The 22,451-nt window shown below is 30.9% G+C and overlaps 1 protein-coding gene across 1 annotated transcript in view; it reads right to left on the bottom strand.

The window, feature by feature from the left end:
• Positions 1-22,451, bottom strand: part of LOC118736803 (calcium-activated potassium channel slowpoke) — a gene marked incomplete in the record, with an annotated part of 257,695 nt that overhangs the window by 65,244 nt on the left and 170,000 nt on the right. The window contains 3 exon segments of the mRNA XM_036466842.1: positions 652-804; positions 13,278-13,383; positions 16,040-16,150. Coding sequence (XP_036322735.1) covers positions 652-804; positions 13,278-13,383; positions 16,040-16,150 — 370 coding nt within the window.

Below are 22,451 nucleotides of genomic sequence, written 5' to 3'. Positions count from 1 at the left end.
GAAAATATGGAACCGTGGATGTAATCTATTATTTTGAGGAAATGTTGGGCATGAAAAGAGGATACAAATTCTTTAGTGCTGTTTCGTACCCATTTTTCTTCATTTTGATTGCTGTTTTTCTTCAATTAAGAGAAGTTTTTTTTTGGGTGCAGTAGAAGTGATCAACATCTAGCTATAAAGAGAATCGTTGCTCAAATAATTAAAAAGCTATAGGTCCAACCTTTATTTAGATAAGAATTACGCAACTATCTGTTATTCAAATGCTTATAAAAAACGGGGTGCTTAAAAAAAATAACAATATTCTGATCCGATTCTGCTGGCAGCCACGACTTTGAAATTTTTTATTTTCCATATCCATCTATTTTGCTCGCTATAAGCACAAATTTTTCAAAGCAGTCGCAGAAGAAAGTATCAAAAATGAATTACAAAAACTAAAATCGAAAAGTGCTGATAAAGTTACAGGTTCTCCAAATTCTGAAACAACTTGACATATGTATCTGGTTTGGCTTGTAAGCGCTGTTTAAACAATGATCTCGCCATTATGCTAGATTCTAATTGTTTTTTTTTTTAATACTTGACATCCGCATTCGCATCCGCGGATGCCTAAAATTCTACATCCGCAACATCCCTAATATGTACATATGCACTTACCTTATTATGATATTGCATAAGTTGTATAATCACTCGTATGTCTTCGCTGTAGTTTTTAATTGAGATGACTCGCATAATATTGGCAGCATCTTCGGCATCGGGATCTTGGCAATATTTATTGGCCAGTACCAAACAGGCATCAGCTTCGTGTACCTTCAACACGTGAAGAGTAGAAGAAGGAGACGAACAAAACGAACGAACGAACGAAACGAAATAAAATAGAAAGTTAGTACAAATAAATGCTAAAACTTATACATACATATAGTTACATGGTTTGAATAATAGTAACTGTGTAATACATAGTGATACCAGACACTCGGAACATATTTAAGTACGTGTGGTAATGAAGCGTATGACAATGTAGTGAACACAGAAAGCATGGGGGTAGGCTGTGATTCAACATCAGACCGATCGCATTTATGCAACTTTCACTCAACACACGCTTTGTGTGATGAGAAAAAATTAAGGGATTTGTTTAGTTCTTTTTCTTAAAGATACCAAAAGGAATGCAGGATGTGAAGTAAATTTGTATTTTTTTTTTTTTATACAAAATAATTGTCGATTTATGGAATAATGTATTTGTGGGATGTTATTTAATGAAAATCGTGGTGGTTGTTAAAAAGAAAAGAATTAAGTAACTGTAAAAAAAAACATAAAATAACAAAGCATATATAAATAAATAATTTAAATGTTGCATTCAAATGCACAACAGTGTAACTTTCAACGAAACTTTTCATGCCATGCAATTTTATAGCAATACTTTCGTATATATTTTTCTTTAAAATTTGAATAACTATTTATGTACATACAACTAAATACAATCAAGCATCATATATGACATGCAATACACAAACAGGATAATGGTCACTTTGTATACATTAAATATGCAATAACTTATTTACAGAAATTTACAGGCATATAAATATGCATTCAATAATTTACATACAACTGGCGTTTAAAAATACAATACATACATATGTATATGTATGTAAATGCAAATGAGTATTTTCCGAGCGTAATGTATTTTATACTAAAACATATTGGAAAATTATAAAATTTTAATAAATATATATAAATGTATGCATGTATGTACAGTAGATATACTATGTACTAAAGTGCAACCGTGAGCCGCTTTGCCTGTTGTTTGTTATTTCCCTTATTTGTAATTAACTTTGCTTCAAGATGAATTTATTATTTATAACTAAACAATTAAATTCCGCAAAATAATTAATTAAAAGCATTTCACTTTTTTTTTTTTTTATATTATCCCTTATTATTTCGCACACACCAGCGATTAGTTTCACACGGCAACACTCGATTAGTTTGACACTTGTAGCAGAAATGAGAATCGCTAGTGCAGCACGATCAAGTTGAAATATATTTACCAGATCGATTTTCGCTCTTTCAATTGCAGTCACATTTTTCAACTTTTATTTCTGAAACCGATTTCCGAAATGTCACAGAAAGTTCTCTGTCTGGCTGTTAACACGTGGAAAAAAAATTCTCATTCTCAATTTTACATCGAATTACGTGGAAAAGTTAGAAATATTGCCACGTCTAATACGCTCTTATACAAAGTAATTTTGAAATAAGTTAGCCCCGTTTTTTACTGGATGGCGTTTTTGTGCGCAAGAGCTTGCAAGAAACCAGCAAAAGAGAGAGAGCGAAAATGACAGCTGAACCTGCAAGTTTCTGAAGCGATTGATAAAATAGATCTATTTAAGTATATAACAAGATAGGAAATAATATTTTTTTTTCTTAGAAAGTTGCTTCGGAAAATAATAAATTTATCAGCTGTTAGTAAAACTTGCAATTTCTTGCTGCTTTTGCGCTTTCGTACTTTCTTGCATGTTCTCTCATTAGGAGCAATTGTTCGCTTACTCTCAGAAGTTTGGCTACTGGCAAGTTACTGGATAGTTATATAGTGGAAAGTACAAAAACCCGGGCATTAAAACTTCGGGCAGGAAATAAAATGAAAACAACGCCAAGAAATAAGAAAGTTGCTATAAAAAAAGCAATAAAATGAAGTCGCAGAAACGCTACAGAGGCACTCAAATGAAAAAAGTTTAAATTTTTTTAATTTGTAAAAAATTTCTTTACTACTTTTTGGTCAAATAACACGGCCAATTTTGGCCGAAGCCGAATCGAATCCGCACCCGAACTTCATGGCCGAACTGTTCGCCAACCGAACCCGAACGCTCGGTCGGACCCTAATGAAAACCCAAATACTTTTGTACTTTGTATTTGTAAGTAAAATTTTGAAAAACACTGATATACTATACATACAAACAATGTGACACTTGACTTTTTTAAATGATACACTTTTTTGCCATTTTAATGCCTAGTGAAAAAGTGACGTTTAAGCGATAAGAAATTCAAAACGAAATTGAATTGAAAAAATTTGTAGATATGTCTATTCTTACTATTATGTATATCCAGCATCTAACTATTTCTAGAGAAGTACTGGGTGCACATTAGGGCGGAGTAATTTTATCGGAGCATAATTTTCGAAAAACTGTATAGCAAATTAAAATTCTGCGATTAATTTTAAGCGAAAATGGCGTACAAACCATACACCAAAAATGACGGTTGACCCTTTCAGATTTCAAAATAAAAAAACAGTATATTGTATGAAGAAGACACAAAATTTTATAAATGAAAAATTAATTTCGTTCAGTAAAAATTGTAATAAACTGATTTTTCTTGTAAAAATTGGGGGGGGGGGGGGGGGGCCTTTGTTCACCCTTTTTTCTTTTAATCGAAAGTAGAATTCGAATACATATGCATAAACCTTCTTCGAAAATTAATTACTCCGCCCTAGTGTACATTAATAAATATGTACATACACATAAAAACATATAAAATAGTAAATTTATTTTTACAGTTAAAATTATACGAACACTCAAATGGAAAATTGAGTTTATATAAGTATTTACAAAAATATTTACGTATGAATATAGCTTGCATTAGCATACACTAGTATATTTACATATAGACAATACATTGAATTTCCTCTTAAAAATAATACCAAACTTTTGATAAAATAACTGGTTTTATATCCAAGCTATGCCATAACTTGATTTTTTTCTTCAAGAGATTAGTTTTTTATATTGTACATTTGCTGCAAGAGTGCCCTAAATTAAAAAAAAATTTTAAACTCGCGAAAAATGTCTATAAAGTTTACAGTCCCATAATAAAAATGAAGACAAGTTTTCTTCTAATGAGCTATGGTTAACAGATGCAGCTATGCAATTTCTACACAACATAGAAAAAGAGAAAATCTTTTTCTCTTGCAGCAAATGTGCGATATGATTTCTCTGAAAGTTCACTTAATGTTAAGGCCCCCTAATATTTTGTAAAGAAAATTTTGCCGTAAAATGGACAAAATTTTGCCTGGAACTTTATTTAGAACACCTAAAAATTACAATACTCGTTGTTTTTCTTTTATCTGTTTTTGAACACCAACCAACCAAGTTGCGTTGGCTCATTTAGTTCATCAACATACTTACATATGGGTCGTTCCATATACAATTTACACCTCAAGGTTTTTTTTGTGTGAAATATTTTTATTGCGTTCTTTATCGAAAAAAGAAGACGCTTATTTTTTTATTTCATCATGATATTCGACAATCTCGAAAAGACAATTTCCAACATTTTGAACTCACAAAGAAGTATCTTTTAAATTTTTTGCAGTTAATAAACTATTTGTCGGAGAAAATCAGTTAAGTGATCAAAATGCGCGTAAGTATCTCGGTTTTCCTGTTTAGTGAGAGATAGATTTAAGTAAATAATTTTGTGCATTAGAAAATTACATTTATTAATATTTTTTTTTATTACTTAACAGCGCGTAGGCATGAACTGCCAGTGCTACGCAGGCATGAAAAACTCGTAACTTCAAGAGTTTTGGTTTTCCGTTCTCAAACTTTTACAGTGCACTCCATAGAGTTTGAAAACTATTTAGAATGCAAAAAAAGAAACAAAAATCAACGGTGTATTATTAGCCAAAAAAATGCAATTTTTTAATGCAAAAAATTATTTATTTAAATCTATCTCACACTACAATGTCAAGCCGAGGCAATTCCGTACATTTTGATTAATTAACTGATTTTCTACGACAAATAGTTTATTAACTGCAAAAAAATTGAAAAAACACGTCTCTGTGAGTTCAAAATTTCGGCATTTTTTTTATAGGAGTTTTCTTTTTTTCGATAACGACCGTAAAAAGGAACAGTCCAGCGCCTTCGTCTTTGTGTGAAACGTAGAATACGTGGTAAATATGGTTAAGAGCATATCCAAGTCAAGACCGAAAGCACACACTAAGAAAAAAATATCGATAACAAAATCGATAATAATATCGATTGCAAAATCGATAAAAAAGCGATGAAAATATCGTTGTCAAAATTTATAATATCGATAACAAAATCAATATTTGTTGAATTTATATAAAATCTGTACACGATAATATTTCTATTACTCCAAAAAATCTATATCCCGAAAATGAAGGTTATATCTGCAAATCATAAGCTGTTGGAGCCCAAAATTGACGCCAAAATTGAAGCCAATGTTTACCGTTCTTTTTACGACAGACACCGAATTGGTTACTTACAAAAATGAATCTGTCGTTAGGTTTGGAATTTTATCTTTGAAACGCCACACTCTTCTATGAAATCGCTTCATTAGTTCTTATGCAATAAGCGTTTTCGTGAAGCTCTAAAAATTACAACTACAACATTTCAGCATAGCCTCCATATCGAAACGTAAGACGTGTTCTACGTCAAAAATATATTTCGCACCAAAAGAAAAATGGAGGTGTAAATTTTGTATGGAATGGCCCATATGTACTATCAAGCGAATTGATTTCCTAATAGCAAGGCACCTGACACGCCTAAATATTTAACTACTACATTAAGCAGTGACATTTTCACATAATTTTATTATTTTTTACATAAATAAAGATATCAGACAAATAATACAAACAGTGAAGAAGTAACCAATTATGAGACCACATTTTTCACATTTGTTTCAGGACTCAATGGTTAGACGTATATTGTTGTTGATTTTTTTTATATTTTTTTTACCAATCATTGCCAAATTCACATCAATACATAAATATTGACACACTTATGCATGTATGTATATATGTATAATTGATGGCATTTTGTGTGATTCTGTGTTAGTGTGTATGACAATGTGAACATTTATGGACAATAAATTAACCAATTATACACAATACAACTTCTGTGAGCATTGTAGTTACAAATAATAAAATTAAAATTAAAATAAAATTTGTTAAGCAATAACTGAAACGTAAACGTGTTAATTAGTGTTAATTCAACAAATTAGTTTATCAAATATGTATTTAGTCAAGATGAATCCAAATTAGGAGTGAATTGAATGTAACTAAATAAACTTTGTGGTGCTAACACAATAACAACAAGTGATAAAGCGAATCGATCGTTTACCTTAACCCGTTGCAGATCAATTGGATTCATAATTGTGCCTTGAAAGAATTCCACTGTCGTAAAATGACGCTTGAATAAACCCTCAAGTTCCAAGTCGGGTGGTTTACTTTTGAAATTTCAGTTGAAAATTTTGTGTGGTTTTACATACATATGTAATTAGGTGATTTGTGAAAGTGTGCATTATGGAAGTACCAGCAGGAGTTAAAAATACAGCAGGTGTATGACACCACCAAAAATAAATATTCAGTTTTCAAAAACAAGGCGTATTTTTTTATTGAAGTCATGTGAGGACATTGTTTTAATTTTTTTTTTTGTGTTTTGTATGTAGTGAAATTTGTATTTGTAGTTGTTTTGTTTTAAATCACGTCAGGTGTTGTTGTTTGAATTTTTTTTTTTTTTTTGTAGGCAAATTTGAAGATTCACAAAAATTGTTGAGTAGTAGGTAATTTCAATATGGAATGGAAGAAAAACAAAATTTTGCAAATAATTAATTTCATATTGAAATGAGCATCATAATAAGAGTAAAATTAGTAAAATAAACGTAAGATAACTACCCGAATGTTAAAAAAAAGCTTATGTGTTAAGTGACGTAAATAGATATTTTAAAAAACTATATTTTCGTAAAGATATGCAAAATAATATTTACAGATTGTATGCACCTTTGGAATATATCTTTACTAGATTGTAATAAGTACGCTTTATATTATTTATATAATTTTGTTTGCATATGGCAATGAAAAACTTTTCGTTAAGCGAGCCTAACTTAATTTTTAGTTGATGTCAAAAACACTAATTTTAATTTCTATGCTCCCATTCTTTCTATCAGCCCCTACCTGCAGTTCACCCTCAGCAACGGTAAAAAATTAAGTTTAAAAGAGAAAAGCTCGATTGGTAGACAAATATGCATGTCCAAATTTAATTGTTTTTCAAAAAGGTTTCGGCATATTAAATATACAAAAAAAAAATTTTTTTAGAAACGAATTGTTGCTTAAAAGCACCGGTATTCAGAAATAATTGAACTCAATTTGAAGTTTTAATAGTTTTCAGTTACAATACTTGTACTCAGTAAAGTTTGCCATTCATTTGACGTAGTTTATAATAATAATAATATTTTAAGCTGAATAAAGTGCTGCCAGCTTTTAGACTTCTATACTAAGTATTTATATTTAAATAAAGCATGTGTATATTTAAATAAAGTAAATAATTAACGCTGTCAAAAATACACGATCCTTAAAAGTATCGATACTGAAGAGCTCGATCTCCAAAAGTACTCAATACTTGGCAACACTACTTTGTACCGTGTCAGACCTTGGGAGAGGATGCAATGTCACGATAGGCCATTAATGTTTTGTTTGATTTGTTGCGACTGGATTTTGGCGATCCAAGAGCAAGCAAGGAAAACGATGTGTCATTACTGCATTATTTTGGATTGTGGCATGGCAATCGGAGTTACCGGCACAGAGAGTTGTTTAGAAAATTGTTGGAGCAGTATCTCTATTGCTTTTTTGGTACCTAATGAAAAAATGACACCTAAAGTTTCTTTTGAAAGAAAGCTACACCTATGAAAACTTTTAAAGTTTGGCATAAAAAATACGGAAATTTAAGTTAGCCTCGCTTTTTAGTATTAAATCCATTTGGTTTAATATTAATTACAAAAAAAAAAAAAATATATGCTTGATTCTTATTTTAAACTTAACTAGTTTTGAAACTTTAGTAATACACATTTTTCTAAAAACGAAAGCGCTAAGTACGTAGTAATACAAAATTTTAAGACGTAACTGTATATTTCTGCAAACTGCTAATATTATAGAAAAACGAATTTATTATTGCATAATTAATAAAAAATCAACAATAAGAAATTCTACTTAGATAAAAGTACACTAAAGTTTTTATTATGCAAACTATTTGCTATTAAGATATGTAAAATATAAAGTCAAGTTCATATCTTTTTTATTAGTTGGCTGTCAATGAAAGCGGAGTTCTATTGAAAAAAGTAGTTGATTTAATAAGTCATAAACATTCTAAAAGAAAAACGCTGCGGAAAAACTATGTTTACATACCACTAAACGCTCTAGAAACAGAATAAGAAATCGTTGGCAAAGATTTACTACTTGAAACTCTCAAACAAGACAATATCGATTAAGGAAAAACGTCATTCCAAATTGAAGCGGTGATGAGGAATAAAATTTCATGTGTGTAATGCATCCTTTCAAAGTACACAATAGAAAAAAATTAATTAATAAAAAATATAGGAAAAAAATGTCGACGAAAAGTCATAGAAAATCATGGAGAATGGCCAGCCAGGAAGAAAGATAAAGCGCTATTGCGTTTACAAAGAAAAAACAAAAAAAAAACACAAAAACAAAAACGTCACTCGAACCCAATCAATCAAAATCAATGGCGATTTGAAAACAAAATAACAAAACGGAATCTCTCGTGGACAAAGCACTAAAAAGGAACAAAAAAAGTGTAGGACAAAAAGAAGTAGAAAATATGGCCAGTGGCAAATTTTATGATTAGACAAAATGAGCTGAGGGCGCAAAAATACAAAGCAAAAAATGGTAGGTGGGTGTTTGGAATGGTAGTAGCGGTGGAGTATCAAATAAGAGTAGAAAAATAGAAAACTTTTCCGACAGACATACACACATTTGGTTCAATCCATTTCAAATACAGTAATAGTAGGAATTGACAATTTTGAATTTTGATGAATTTTGATTAGAAGTTTTTATATAACGAAGTTCCGCCAAAGTTATGCAACTTTCTAAATTCCAAAATTTCCAGGAATAAGGCATGTTTTTTTTTGAATATCTCGAAAACTGTTATAGCTATTGCTAATGGGAAAAATATATAAATGAAAAAAAATATATATATATGCTCTGCCGGAACAAAGTATTGGCACAGCAAATTTTTCACAATATGTGCATCAATTTTTATTCTAATATTTTTCGGCCAACTTTTTTTATTTGTTCATTCAACAACAAAAAACATAAAAATAAAATTCCTAAACTTTGTGAAAAACTCGAGAAAATTCAACAAATTTTCAAATTCTGCATACTCGAAAAAATTCTAAAAAATCTTAATTAAAAAGTTGAAAATTTTGCTGAATTTTCGCGAGTTTTGCACAAAGTTTAGGAATTATATTTTTATGTTTTTTGTTGTAGAATGAACTATATTTTTATACGAAATTAGCGGAAAAATATAAGAACGAAAATTGTTGCATATTTTTTGAAAAATTTGCTGTGCCAATACTTTGTTCCGGCAGTGTATGTATATATTTTTTTTACAGAATTTTGAAATTAAAAAAATAGTAAAAGCAAAAACTTATAGGAATTTTTGGTTCAATTGCTTCTACAATAGAGAATACCTTCAATTGGTCTTAAAAGATGCTCAATTTTCAAAAGTTTTTTTTGTATAGATATCTATTAATTTTTTAAATTTAAAGCAAAAAATTATGTCTTTAAAAAACGCCTTGAAAACTTCACAATCCTTTAAATTTAGTTGCAGGGGTTGTACACATATAAAAAAATGTACCCAAAAATTTATAACAATTTTTGCTTGTACGATTTTTTTAAATTTCGAAATTCTGAAATTTTTGTATTTTTTGCAGACAATGGTCAAGTCTGTTAATAATCTGCGGGTTTCAACCAACCAAATAACGTTCCACTACAGCATACTGCGTGATAGGGCATAGAGTCAACAGGTGCCCTCCGTAAGGTGGTGTTCTCTCTCCTCTGCTCTGGATTGCTGTTGCAAACTACCTTCTAGAGGAACTGGAAAAAGGGAGCTGGCAGAATGCAGATGATGTGGCTGACTTCTAATCCCTTTTTTATCTAGCTCAAGGCTACCTGAATTAAGTAACCAAGTGGGCAGCCAACTGGATGGAACTGGCCTTGTTTACCAGGAACTACAAGTAGGAAGCTGTCGTGGAAGCTTAACATTGTAGGAAAGGGCGTCGGTTGCCTTGTACTGCTCTTGGAGAGGGAAAGTAATCCATTGGCTCTATAAAACCATCTTGTTTGCGGCGCTTTTGTCTGGTGGATCGCCCTAATCGTCATTAGTGGGGCATTAAGAGCCACAGCTACACTGGCGCTTAACGTCATGTTGAACCTTGGGCCTGCTGATATTGGAAGAATTGTTGCAGCATGATATGCTATTGGGCTCAGGGACACGGGGTGGTTAACTGGCTCGAAATTCGGAGACTCTGGAGTTCTTTAAGGCTTTGACGGATAGATTACTGCGCCACAAAATGTCTCCCAGCATCTCCGTCTCTGCCTAGGTTCCTTCAAGAGAGGATTGGGTAGGGCGGGGGTCCTGGAAGAAGGGAGCGGGGTAAACTTCTTAACGGATGGCGAAAAACTTGAAGGCAGGGCTGGTGGAGCTGTCTTCGGTAGGGAAATTTTCTGAAAATTATGTTCAGGCTTACGGACTTCTGCAGCGCCTTTTATTTAGGTGGAAACACTAACTGCTAAAGAGTCTGACGTCAGTTAGGGAGGTTAGCACACACTCGGACGGTCAGGCGGCCATTAGAGCCCTGCACGCTATGATGGTGTGCTCAAAATCGGTAAGGGAATGTCTGACCTCGATATCGCTCGCGTCGCAGTACTTCGTAGTAACCGTAGTTTGGGTGCCGGGTCACAGTGACATCATGGGAAACTGTGTGGGTCGCGTTTTTCATGGTATCACAAAGAACATTCTCTTAATTGTCCTAGTGAGCACCTTGCCTTCGGGCAACCACTTTGACCTAACCTAACCCATATATAACCCTAAATTTTATCTTTAAAACGATATTTTTTTAAGAATTAACTTGCAAAATGTAGGAAATTGTAAAATTTTGAACTTTCGAAAAATGTTTTTTTTCCCTTTGGCAGAACTTCGTTATATGATAAAAGAAAAGTTCTAAGCAAATCTCATCCAAATAAAAAATGATAGATTGTAACAACTGGTCGATTTTCCATGTATTGACCCATATGTACATAGCCAGTATAGGCAGAGCGATTGTTAAGTCAGGACGAAAATATGGGCCAATTTATGTACATACATATGTACGTAGGGAGATAATGGGTAAATCTTTAAAATCGTATGCATTGGTATACATACATACATATGTACGTACATACTCAATTACATAGTTGTGGTAGCGATGAATTGGGATGGTACTATGGCAATATGGGAATTGGTCGAAAGCTCGCTGCATAGGGACAATGATGATGGTGATGTTTGCACTATGGTGGCTATTTTTTTATACTACTGCGCAGATACACATGTGTCGTAACCGGCTAGGGGCAGGGACGCAGAAAGTGAATATCTGCTAAAATTTGTCTATGGTCACGAAAGATGAGGCGCACTCTATCATCAGGCAAGCATACATACTAGGGCGGTCAAAAAAAAAGTTAAGTCGGAATTTTAATGCACTCACCCCCTAGAATTATTCTATATCGAAAAAATATTTCCTTGTTTTTTATTTTTTTATATTAAAGAATTTTAATTTCAAAGACTTTTTAGTGGTCCCCCATTGCATTTTCTGAGGTTTTTTGGACCTATAAATTCGAGTTACTATGAAAAAGTGGGTAAATAAACAATTAGGTAATATTACTGGAAATGTTCTGAAGGCAAACAAAGTTTTCCGATCGAAAAATATTAATTTTTAAGAATTATCTACCGATTCTTTGAAAGTTCTTTTTTTTTTCTTATATAACCCTGCAAAAAGTTGGACTAGGTTAAATACTAGTACAGGCACACGCTACATTGTAACCAACACTAGTAACGAAATTGGTCCCAACATATAGAGAAAATATGGTTACATTAACATTGCGGTGTCATTGGACCTGACTCTCTGACCTCTGGTCCAACGCTGCATAACATGGGACCACCTAGACAACTACCCCTATTGGACCATGGACTGCATATCATACGATTTTGTATATACCGAATATTTGAAAATCGCCGTTCCCATAGGCTATGAAGAGGTGGTGGTCCTTTTACACATACTACATTAAAAACTACGTCCCAGCAGACCACCTGGTCCTAAAACTTTTGCAGGAAAAATACAAGGAAAACTTTGACCACTAAATATGCAGTCGATTTTTTGATTTCAAAATAAAAAAAATAGGGTTTTTTTTTCGATATAGAACAATACTAGGTGAGAGCATACAAATTCCGACTTTACTTTTTCACGTGCATTTTTGGACCATCCAAATGCACACACACCCACATCCCTATAATCAGTTTGCACCCGCACAGAAACATACATACATACTATGTACATTAGAGTGGTCCAAAAAATTAAAGTCGGATTTTTAATGCCGCCACCCGCTATGATTGTTCTATACCGTAAAATATATGTACCACTATTTTTTTATTTTATATGGGGAAAAAACCACTATTCGTAGAAATGGTACAGAATTCTTGAAAATTAATATTTTTCGATCGGAAAACTCTAGAGACTTCCAGTATGAATATCCAATTCATTTTTAACCTGTTTTTAAAACACTAAAGATTTTTTATTGGTCCGCTCATAGCATTTTTGGTGGTTTTCGCGAACCTATGAAATATAGTTAGCACGATGGTCAAAGAAAGAATTGGGTATTATTATTGGGAATCTTTTGAAGAGAAGCAGCGTTTTCCGATCAAAAAATAATGATTTTCAAGAGTTTTGTACCATTTCTAGGAAATTTTGTTTTTTTCCCCATATAAAATACATGGAAAACTTTGAGCGCTTTGAGCACTCCTTAAATAATATTTGATTCCAAAATAAAAAATAGGGTTCTATTTTTTTCGGTATACCTAGAACAATCCTAGGGGGTGCCGGCATTGAAATTCCGACTTTGCTTTTTCACATGCTTTTCTGAATCACCCTAATGTACAGGCATATATGTACTTCTTGCGCTCTATGTACATTCATACAAACAACCTTAAACTAAAGTTTGATTGCAATATCATTTGCACTGACATAGAAGAATTGCGTGTATCGGCCAGTAATTTATTTAGTTTTTTTTTTCACCAAAGGCACAGTGGGGTTTGGTTTGGATTTTTTTTTCGCAGCTGGTATACAGTTTAAAATGTGTGTTGGGGGTTTTTTGTTTGGTCTTTTTAAGGTTTCAAGGACTTGCAGTAAATGGTGTTGTTTTTATTTTCTCTTTGCGTTTGTTGCTGTTTTGTGTGTACCTTGACTCGTTCCAAATCGACTGCATTCATCATGGTGCCCTGAAAAAACGCCACTGTCGTATAGTGACGTTTCAGCAGACCTTCTAGCTCCAGATCAGGCTCCTTGCTATATACAGATTTGGTTTAGGATGTTCATATGTAGTTATTAATTGTGGGTTAAGATTCAGATTATTAAATAAAGTTATTAATGCTTGTTATTATCGGAAAAAAAACGAATATGTCGCTGAATCAAGAAATTTTAATGATATTTATTGTGTTTGCTTTTTAATTGTTTTAGTAATTGCAATTAGTGATAGTGCAGGTATTGAAATAAACAAATTTTTACTTAATATGCACATATACTTAATTTATTAATTTATTTGAATAGTGTAAACTGTTGCAAACATTCCCTTTATAAAAATTACATATTTTAAAAATTTACTAGTTTCAGAACAAAGTGCATCATTTACTATTCCCAACATTTTTATGCTTCTAGTATGTGGTCGTACTACACTGTAATAAAAATATTTTTTTTTACAAAATCAAATATCTCAAGAACGAGAACAGATAGCAAATAAAAATAATGCATATAACGATATTTTAAAGCCTTTGAGATAAAAAATGTTTGGAAAAGTAGTATCGTTCAAAAAAATAGTTTCCCGGACCTAAAATCCTTTAAAAAAATGTTGAAACGTTGTTGTTGTTCCAAAGCAGGGGATTTTCCGGTAAGTAATTACGTTCCTTATATGTTAAACGACGAGCTAAGTTAGAAAATCTCTCCAGTGGTCTTAAAAACTAGAAAATGGGTCCAATTTCGACAGTAACTCACCCTCCTAGTATTGCTTAAGGTGTATTTGGTTTTACCTTACTAATTTTACCTTTAAGGAGAGCTAGAAGTAAAACTTTCCGGAAAAATTTTGCGAAAAAATTATTCAATTCAAATATATGAAATTACAGACTTTAACAGTTTGTATTGTATATTTAGTTCACTCTTATTAATGCCATATCAACGAATTCGAAATATATGCACCTTACTTTGGGTTTAAAAGATTTTTTCAGCACTTAAACTTATAAAATTCGTTGTTTTTATTAAAGTTTCCGAAAATGTAAAAACAACCTTAGGTCAATAAATGCTTAACCTTAAAAAAAATATATAGCTCTTCATTTTAGCTACTTTTAGTATTATTTAGCTCTTTTTAGCTCTTTTTTCGACCGTTTTAACCCCAAACGAAATTTTCCTCTGGCAACACTGGTGAAATTCCACAACACTTCCTCAGCAAAGTAGTATTCTGTTCACGCTGTGAAAAAGCTTGCAACATGTTGGCAACATGAAGCCAGCAACACAATTATCATGACATTTTTAAATACACATGTACATTTTAAATTGTGTGAAAACTGACAGTTTATCGAATTCAGTAGCGGATTAAGTGGTTAAACCTTACCCAAACCGATCGTAAAACTTTATTTCACGAATGGCTAATTTTTATTAGTTTGACTAGCTGCTCGCATGCGACGCAATTTCAGCGTATGCCTTTAGATCTTAGCAGGAAGGTAATCCCTCAAGGTTTAGCTTAAAATGGTTCCAGGGATATACCCTGTGATCATGTAACTTTCTAGAAGGTGTCACGCCCGTTTTTCTGTGCATATTTCCATTGGAAAAATACCTCATCTCAGTATTCTAGGTAAATGCTTCCAGAGGTATGTATCTATGCGTCATCAGAATTTTAGTTTATATGGGTTACCCCTGGCTCTTTTCAATGGCTGCGATAACGTTTTCATATACCCCCATTTTTCATAGGTTTGGGATTTAATTCATATATCTCTATTCCAGCTAAGAAATATATAAAGTGGATATATTAAAACAGCCTCCAAAACATTTACTTAAGATGCCCCTGAACTACACAAATCAGTTTGATTGAAAATTTGTTTTTATTTATTTATTTTATACTTCACTTTTGGGTGTGTAAAAATTTCATGTGAAAATAATATGTGTTACTGGAAAAATTTCACGGCTACGAACTGACTTCTAACCTTTATATGTAAATATCTATATCAGTGAAAAAAGTGGTTCTATATTCTCAGTTGGCAAAACAACTTAAGGATAGATTTTTTCTAGACATCACCGGGAGTTGACGTTGCATCAATCGAAGCGCAAAGCCAGCTTGCTAACCGCTGAGCTAAACACACCCAGTAGACTCTTGTTGCTTATCCATCATGTACTATGAATTAAAAAATCTAGAAAAACAATGCTGATGCAGTAGGAATCTTCATAAGAATGCCAATCGAAAAATATAAATTTACTGATTACGAAAACTTCAAGAGAATCAGTATGTACCAAGCTTATAAATACATACATATAAAAAAAAAATGTTAAGAAGCAAAATGTTCGGAATATAAATAAATGCAGATAACGGTACTTTTTCAATAACCTGTTATAATGTTTGAAATATTAGCAACAGTTTGAATAAAGTAATTATATATAAAAAATTCATATACATACATATGCATATTCGCATAAGCTAAGAATAAATCATATATGCATGTAATCCTAGCAACGTTGGTCTATTGCACTATCAATTTCTGCATACAGTATATATGTATGCAAATTTCCTGAATGGCGTATAAGCACACAAAGCCATTTAAAAAAAAACAAACTTACATAAGTATAAACAAGTTACTTACATAGGTACATATATGCATGAAAATAACATACAAACATACATTTGTATGCTTAGCCACTTAAGAGTACATTGACAAAAGTTATGAAAAATTCAAAAACTTACCGATGTAAAAATACAACCTCCACATCCACATCCTCACGATCCTCGTGCAGGAAATCCTTTAAGAAATGCGACACCGACTCGTACGTTATATGTCCGCAAACGACAATATGTCTATGCATTATTGTTGGGGTGAATCAACGGCACCGCACCAATCAAAAAGTCAGCCAGTCACGCAAGCACCCACGCAGGAGAGGTGTGCGGTCGGAAAAGTCGCAATAGAGTCCCAGCCCGTGAAAGTTCAAAAGACGTAGGCCGCGCCAACAGCACAAGAGACAAAGTGTCATAATGCGGGTACGTATACCAGGATGATGATGATGACGCAGCATTTACATTTTGATCGTCGTGTTGGTGTGTGTATTTGTGACAAACGGTTTTACATATGCAATGCAATGCGTTGCAAATTCGTTTTTTATGTTTGAGTGATAAGAAGAAATGAAATATTCGATTAGAAAAATTGGTATTGGCAGGTGATTAGACGAGAAAAATTACAATACAATAACAAGTAGAACTGAATTTAGTTTATAGATATAATACGTTGTAATATATTGATAAGTATGTATATGTAGATATGTAAATGAATACAGATTCATATATATCGTCGTTAAAGTACAAAACCGCGTATCAGCAAAATGCAAAATCGCGTATGTGAGGTTGCATACATTTTTTTCTAGAGAGTAAAAACACTTATATTTCAAAATGGTTCTCTTTTTTATAAAGCAATCGCATTTCTGGCTAGTATATTTCAGGACGAATGGATTGTTGAATTGAGCCAAGAGCCCGAGTGAGCAAATCCAATTTTTGGCAGCCAATGTCAGTTAGGCGGTTTTGCAGAATGGCGATACGCGATTTTGTACTTTAAACGACGATATGTAAATGTGTTTGAATATGTTTTTTTTTTATGTATGAATGTGATTTGCTATATGTGTGTGTGTGTAAGTGTATTGTACTGTTGTTGTATTATAAATACCCAGGCAGAAAAGATCATATAATTATGTAATGCAGCCTAATGGGGTGGTAAAAAAAAAAAAAATCCATGTGAAAAAGCAAAGTCGGAATTTACATATACAAATTTTAAATCTTTTTTCACTTCTTCAAAAGCTATAAAAGAACCAAATTTAACATTTTTTCGTCCATAAAATATAGAATTGACCTGAGGTCCAGAAAGCTTTGACGGGTTTTGCTCTTTGAACATTCGAAATTAGTCCGTCCCTTAATTTGTGACACACTGTGCTATGAGATATACAAAAGTATTTACGTGTTCGACTTCCTGTTAGTTTGCAGCCACAAAATACCAGAAATTTGGGAACACGACTAAGAGCAGAGAGAGTCTTTAAAGTCATACATGATCAAATTTCCTACTGGGCACTTATATACATACATTTGTAAGTAATTGCTTATAATTTTTTTTTTCCATTTATGTATGTATATTTAGATATATATTTGTACGAGTATACATTTATATGTGTATACATATATATATATACATAGAGGTTAAAAGCTTAAGTTAATTTATGTAATTATTTAACAGGGTCAAAATACAGATATATGTACATAGTTAGATGTGTAAGTATTATGTATGTATATTATTTATGACATAAAATTTTGGCCTTAATAAAATATGTTTGTTGGTTTACAATGAAAATTATGAAACTGTTGTGTTTTTTGTGTGTTCTTATTTGATGTTAATTTATAGATATGTATGTATGTATATGTGCATGTACATGTTATGTGCTGGACGCAGCTCCAAATGTGTCAGTGTATGCTAATGCGCATTTCTAGCGAATACCCTTTTAAGCAGGCTTTATTACTAAAACTTGCATTTAATGCATCGAGTATAAATGTACATATGTATGTACATACATGTGTAAAAAAATAGAGCTAAACCTATGCCATATGCTTGTGGTTGTGTGTTGTTTGAGTTCGTTTTTCAAATTGTGTGTTTGAAGTTTTGTGTGCGCATATATTTTCTTAAAACATTTTTTTTTGTATGTATTTGTGTTTCTCTTAGTTAAAGTTTAGTAGTAAATTACATACATACATATGAAATATAATATTGCATGTATGTCTTTGCTGCATTTGGTACTAAATAAAAATTATAAAAAAAAAAACAAATTTTAGATTTAGAAGGGAAAACTCGAAATAATTAAGCATTTAAATCGTAATAATTAAAATTTTTAAATGCCGGATAAAAAAAAAATTGAATCATATACATACATATAATTAGTATACATATTATCAAGAAAACAGAAATTATATGATAATTCAAACTTATGTATGTAAAACTAAAAGAAATTTACAGCTAAATATTTAGTCTGCTACCCCGGAGTTAATATCAAATAAAATGTATACTACAGTTTGAACAAAAAAAAAAAGTTTGGAAGGGAAAGTTATTAAATACTCTTAAAATTATTAGTCAGGCAAATGGTGAACAACACTAAGGTGGTCAAAACTATTATAAATTCGTGTAATTTATTGGGCCAGTTTTTAAAAGTGCTTTGTTGCCTGAAACTAGTCATTAATTAAAATTTTTCATTAGTAAGTTGTGTCTCAATTCATTATTATTACAGTTAGTATTATATAATTACTCAGTTGGCTTTTGGCTATTTGAGCAACCTAGGGACGTTTCGAAATTATTAGTTTCGATCAATGAAAATTCTTCAAATCGTTTGATGGAAAAATGCTTGGCTTTGTTCCAATCTTGAAAACAAATTATTTTACATTTTACAATTAATAAAATTGAAAGGGCTACAAGGTTTTTTGTTTGTTACTTTTAGTTATTTATAAAAAAATAACAGCCACCATTTGTTTTTGTTGAAAATTCATATTTTTGAAAACGCTTACTGAAAAATGAAGATTGAGGGCTGAAAATCTTCCAGTTTGTTTTCTTCGTGAACGACAACGAAACTTTAATATAGGCAAAAAAAAATCGTAATTTTATTTGACACAGTTTAATTTGCGTCAATGTTAAGTTTAAATGGACGTTGGTGCGAGGAAACGGAAAAAATATATAGATCTACTACACTGAGGGAGAAAATTTTAAAATCAAATAGAAACGCGATTTATCTTACTATAAACGACAACGAAAGTACTGTATATTGGTAAATATTTAAAGTGGCTGCGTTCGATCTGAAAAATCATCCGTGAAGTGACTAATCAAAACAAAACTAAAAAAAAAAATATTTAAGTTGCATGTTGTCTGCAGTGAAATTCGAACCCTGATCATGTCTGGATATCAAAACAAATTGTGGCAAGCATCCTTCCGCACTCAGCTACAACCAGACGTATAAATTTTGTAGCCTATTAAATTCAAGTAGGTAAAATTGAAAATTTTTTAGACGCTGCAAATCGCCTTGATTTTTAGTAATTTTTTTGGCTAACGGTGTTGAGCATTTTCTGCCATTACAGTATGCCATTACTTTTATATGAAGGAAATCAGCGCAATTTTAAATTTACATAAAATTTATTAAATTTAATGGGCTATAAATCAGCTTACCTAAAATTTTAAAAATTTTGGTTGAATTTGTTAAAGTTTCTTGAATTTTTATAGTTTTTGCAAAAAGTTTGAAATGTGGATTTATCAGCTGACGACAAGTCATCTCATCTCATGTCATCGAAGATAAAATATCCTAGCGTTTTTGTATCTTTTTGTTAGTTTCAATCAAATTTAAGTTAATTATGCTTTTTTATTTTGTTTTATAATTTATTTGCAATTTTCTAAATTTAATTTTATTTTATTTCATTAAACTAGATTCGTTTTATTTTGCTTTCTTTTATTTGATTTTTGTTTAACTTAATGCTATTTATTTTATTTCATTTGGAAAATTATTTAATTTTATTTTATTATTATCATTAATAAAAATATATTAAATTTTTAACTTTATGCTATTTTATTTTATTCTATATTTTGCTTTATATTTTTAGTTTCCTTTTTTTTACATATTTTTTTTAATATATTAATCAGATTAATTCATTTCAATAGTTTAAATAAATTTTATTTCATTAAATGAAATTCGTTTTATTTTGCTGTCTTTTGATTGATTTTTAGTTAATTAAATGCGAGTTATTTTATTTGACTTTAAAACTATTTTTATTTTATTTTATTTTAATTTTATTATATTTTATTATATTATATTATATTATATTATATTATAGTATATTATATTTTATTTTATTTTATTTTGTTTTATTTTATTTTATTTTATTTTATTTTATTTTATTTTATTTTATTTTATTTTATTTTATTTTATTTTGTTTTATTTTATTTTATTTTATTTTATTTTATTTTATTTTATTTTATTTTATTTTATTTTATTTTATTTTATTTTATTTTATTTTATTTTTTTATTTTTTTTTTTTATTTTAGTTTAGTGTATTTTATTTTATTTGACTTTTGTTTGCTTAATTTTTTTACTTCCAATTTATTTTGTTTTATTTTATTAAATTAAAATAACTTATTCCATTAAACTAACTCTATTTTATTATTATTATTATTTATTGATGAAATATAAAATATTGCGCCAACATTACTAGCGCACTAGCTGCTGAGGCCAACGGTAGGGTAAATCTATTTTATTTGAGGCCATTTTATCTATTTTCTTATAAAATGTAATTAAATTAAATTATGTAGTTTGATTTTAGTTATTTAAGTAAAAATGTATAATTTTACTATTTTTTTTTAATTATATTTCATTACATAAATTAAAATTTCTCTATTTAATTAAATTTACATTTTATTATGATTTATTTATTTAGCGAGTTAAAAACTTTATTTTATTTTTATTTTTATATTATTTTTTTATTACGTTGCATTTTTTCATTTACCATTTGTTTTCGCAAAAACTCTAAATCACACGATATTTTGGTTGTTCACCATTTGCCTTTCTCTTTCAATAAGTATCTAATATAAATTTTCTTATACTTTATGGGCAACATGCAAACATTAAATAAATGCACATTTTTCATAAATACTAACTATTTCTCAGTGCTTTCGACAAATTAATACATATTTATCATTTCAAATATCTAATTATTGGCATACTTTAAGGCTAGGTGCACACACATCAATCTGAAGATTACGCATGCCGCGTTTGGTGAAAGCACTACTACTAAAAACCAACTCATATACATATTTATTTATAATAACAGAGATAGTGCAGATATTGCTTTAATGAATAAATATGATTACGAAATGACGAACTATCATTCTTTAGCATTCGTTGAACATTTGAATCATTCAACTGTTCGCACAACACAAGCGCTAGCAAGCGTATCTACATGCAAATATGACAATATGACAATGGTTATGATGCATATTGAAATCTTGATTGACAACTATGATGAATATTAAATGAGATGCCGCTACATCGAAATCGATGATGGAATATTATTTATGTATACATATATGTTGACGTTTTCTACTTTAAGCTTTCCGTATGGCGTGCATTTAAGTACTTTTAGCAAGAAGTTTTTTATGAATTAATGAAGGATAGTGAATCTTCAGATGAGCTTAAATGAAAAAAAGGTCGGCTGGTTTGGGTTTATTTTTTTTCCATTACTTTTCCTTTTTTTCACAATAATTCATTTCGTGGCTGATTTGCAATTCGTTGGATGCGATGTGGGCTGAGGAGTCCTGAGCACAAATAACTGGTTTGATGATACATTTTATGCTTTCACGGGGCAAAGGTTGATGAATGGTTAGTTTTCGTTTGATTTCGTGATGTGCTTGGCGGTATCGTCTACTTATTTATGTATATATATGTATGTATGTATATAAAATACTAAGGCTCAGGCAGGTGGCTTTAGCAAATTCTACTTGCAATTAACACAAAAAATGGAGGATACATTAAAAAAAAAAAGTATACATACTTCAGTGTGTGTGCTTTTAAAGAAATTGAACTGGAGGTGGTAGGAGGAATTTTTCATAGCAGTAATATGTGATTGTCAAATTGCAAAACACAAACGCCTTTTGAGTCAACTGAACGTACAAACGAACGAACAGATATAACTTGTTGCTTTACATACTTTCTTAGGTTTTTTTTTTGTATTATGAAAATTGATGCCTGGCCACGCATTTTAGTCATGATTTTGCATCTTTGTGCATTTTTGTAATACTTGAAATATGTACTTTTACATATTTATTGCTTGACATTGTATTCTCTGTGAGTTTTTTTCTTGCATTTACAAATACATTATTTAATTTGAAGTTGAAAATTTTCGGTACTGGACCAAAAGATTCACAACAGAAATACAAAAAAAAAATAAAGTACTACCAGGAGATGATGGTTTTGTATGCGTGCAGGAAGTGAAATGAAAAGTAATGAAGTACGATGGGATTATGATATTGTAATGCTATAAAACAGAAGTGCGCAATGAGCGTGGCTGAAGATTGACTCTCTACATAAATAGGTGGGTC

This window comes from Rhagoletis pomonella, unplaced genomic scaffold, assembly GCF_013731165.1.
Source record: "Rhagoletis pomonella isolate Grant_MI unplaced genomic scaffold, Rhpom_1.0 Rhpom_scaffold_00004, whole genome shotgun sequence".
Taxonomy (NCBI): Eukaryota; Metazoa; Arthropoda; class Insecta; order Diptera; family Tephritidae; genus Rhagoletis; species Rhagoletis pomonella.
The sequence above is the reverse complement of the archived record's forward strand: the minus strand, read 5'-3'. Positions and strand labels throughout refer to the sequence as shown.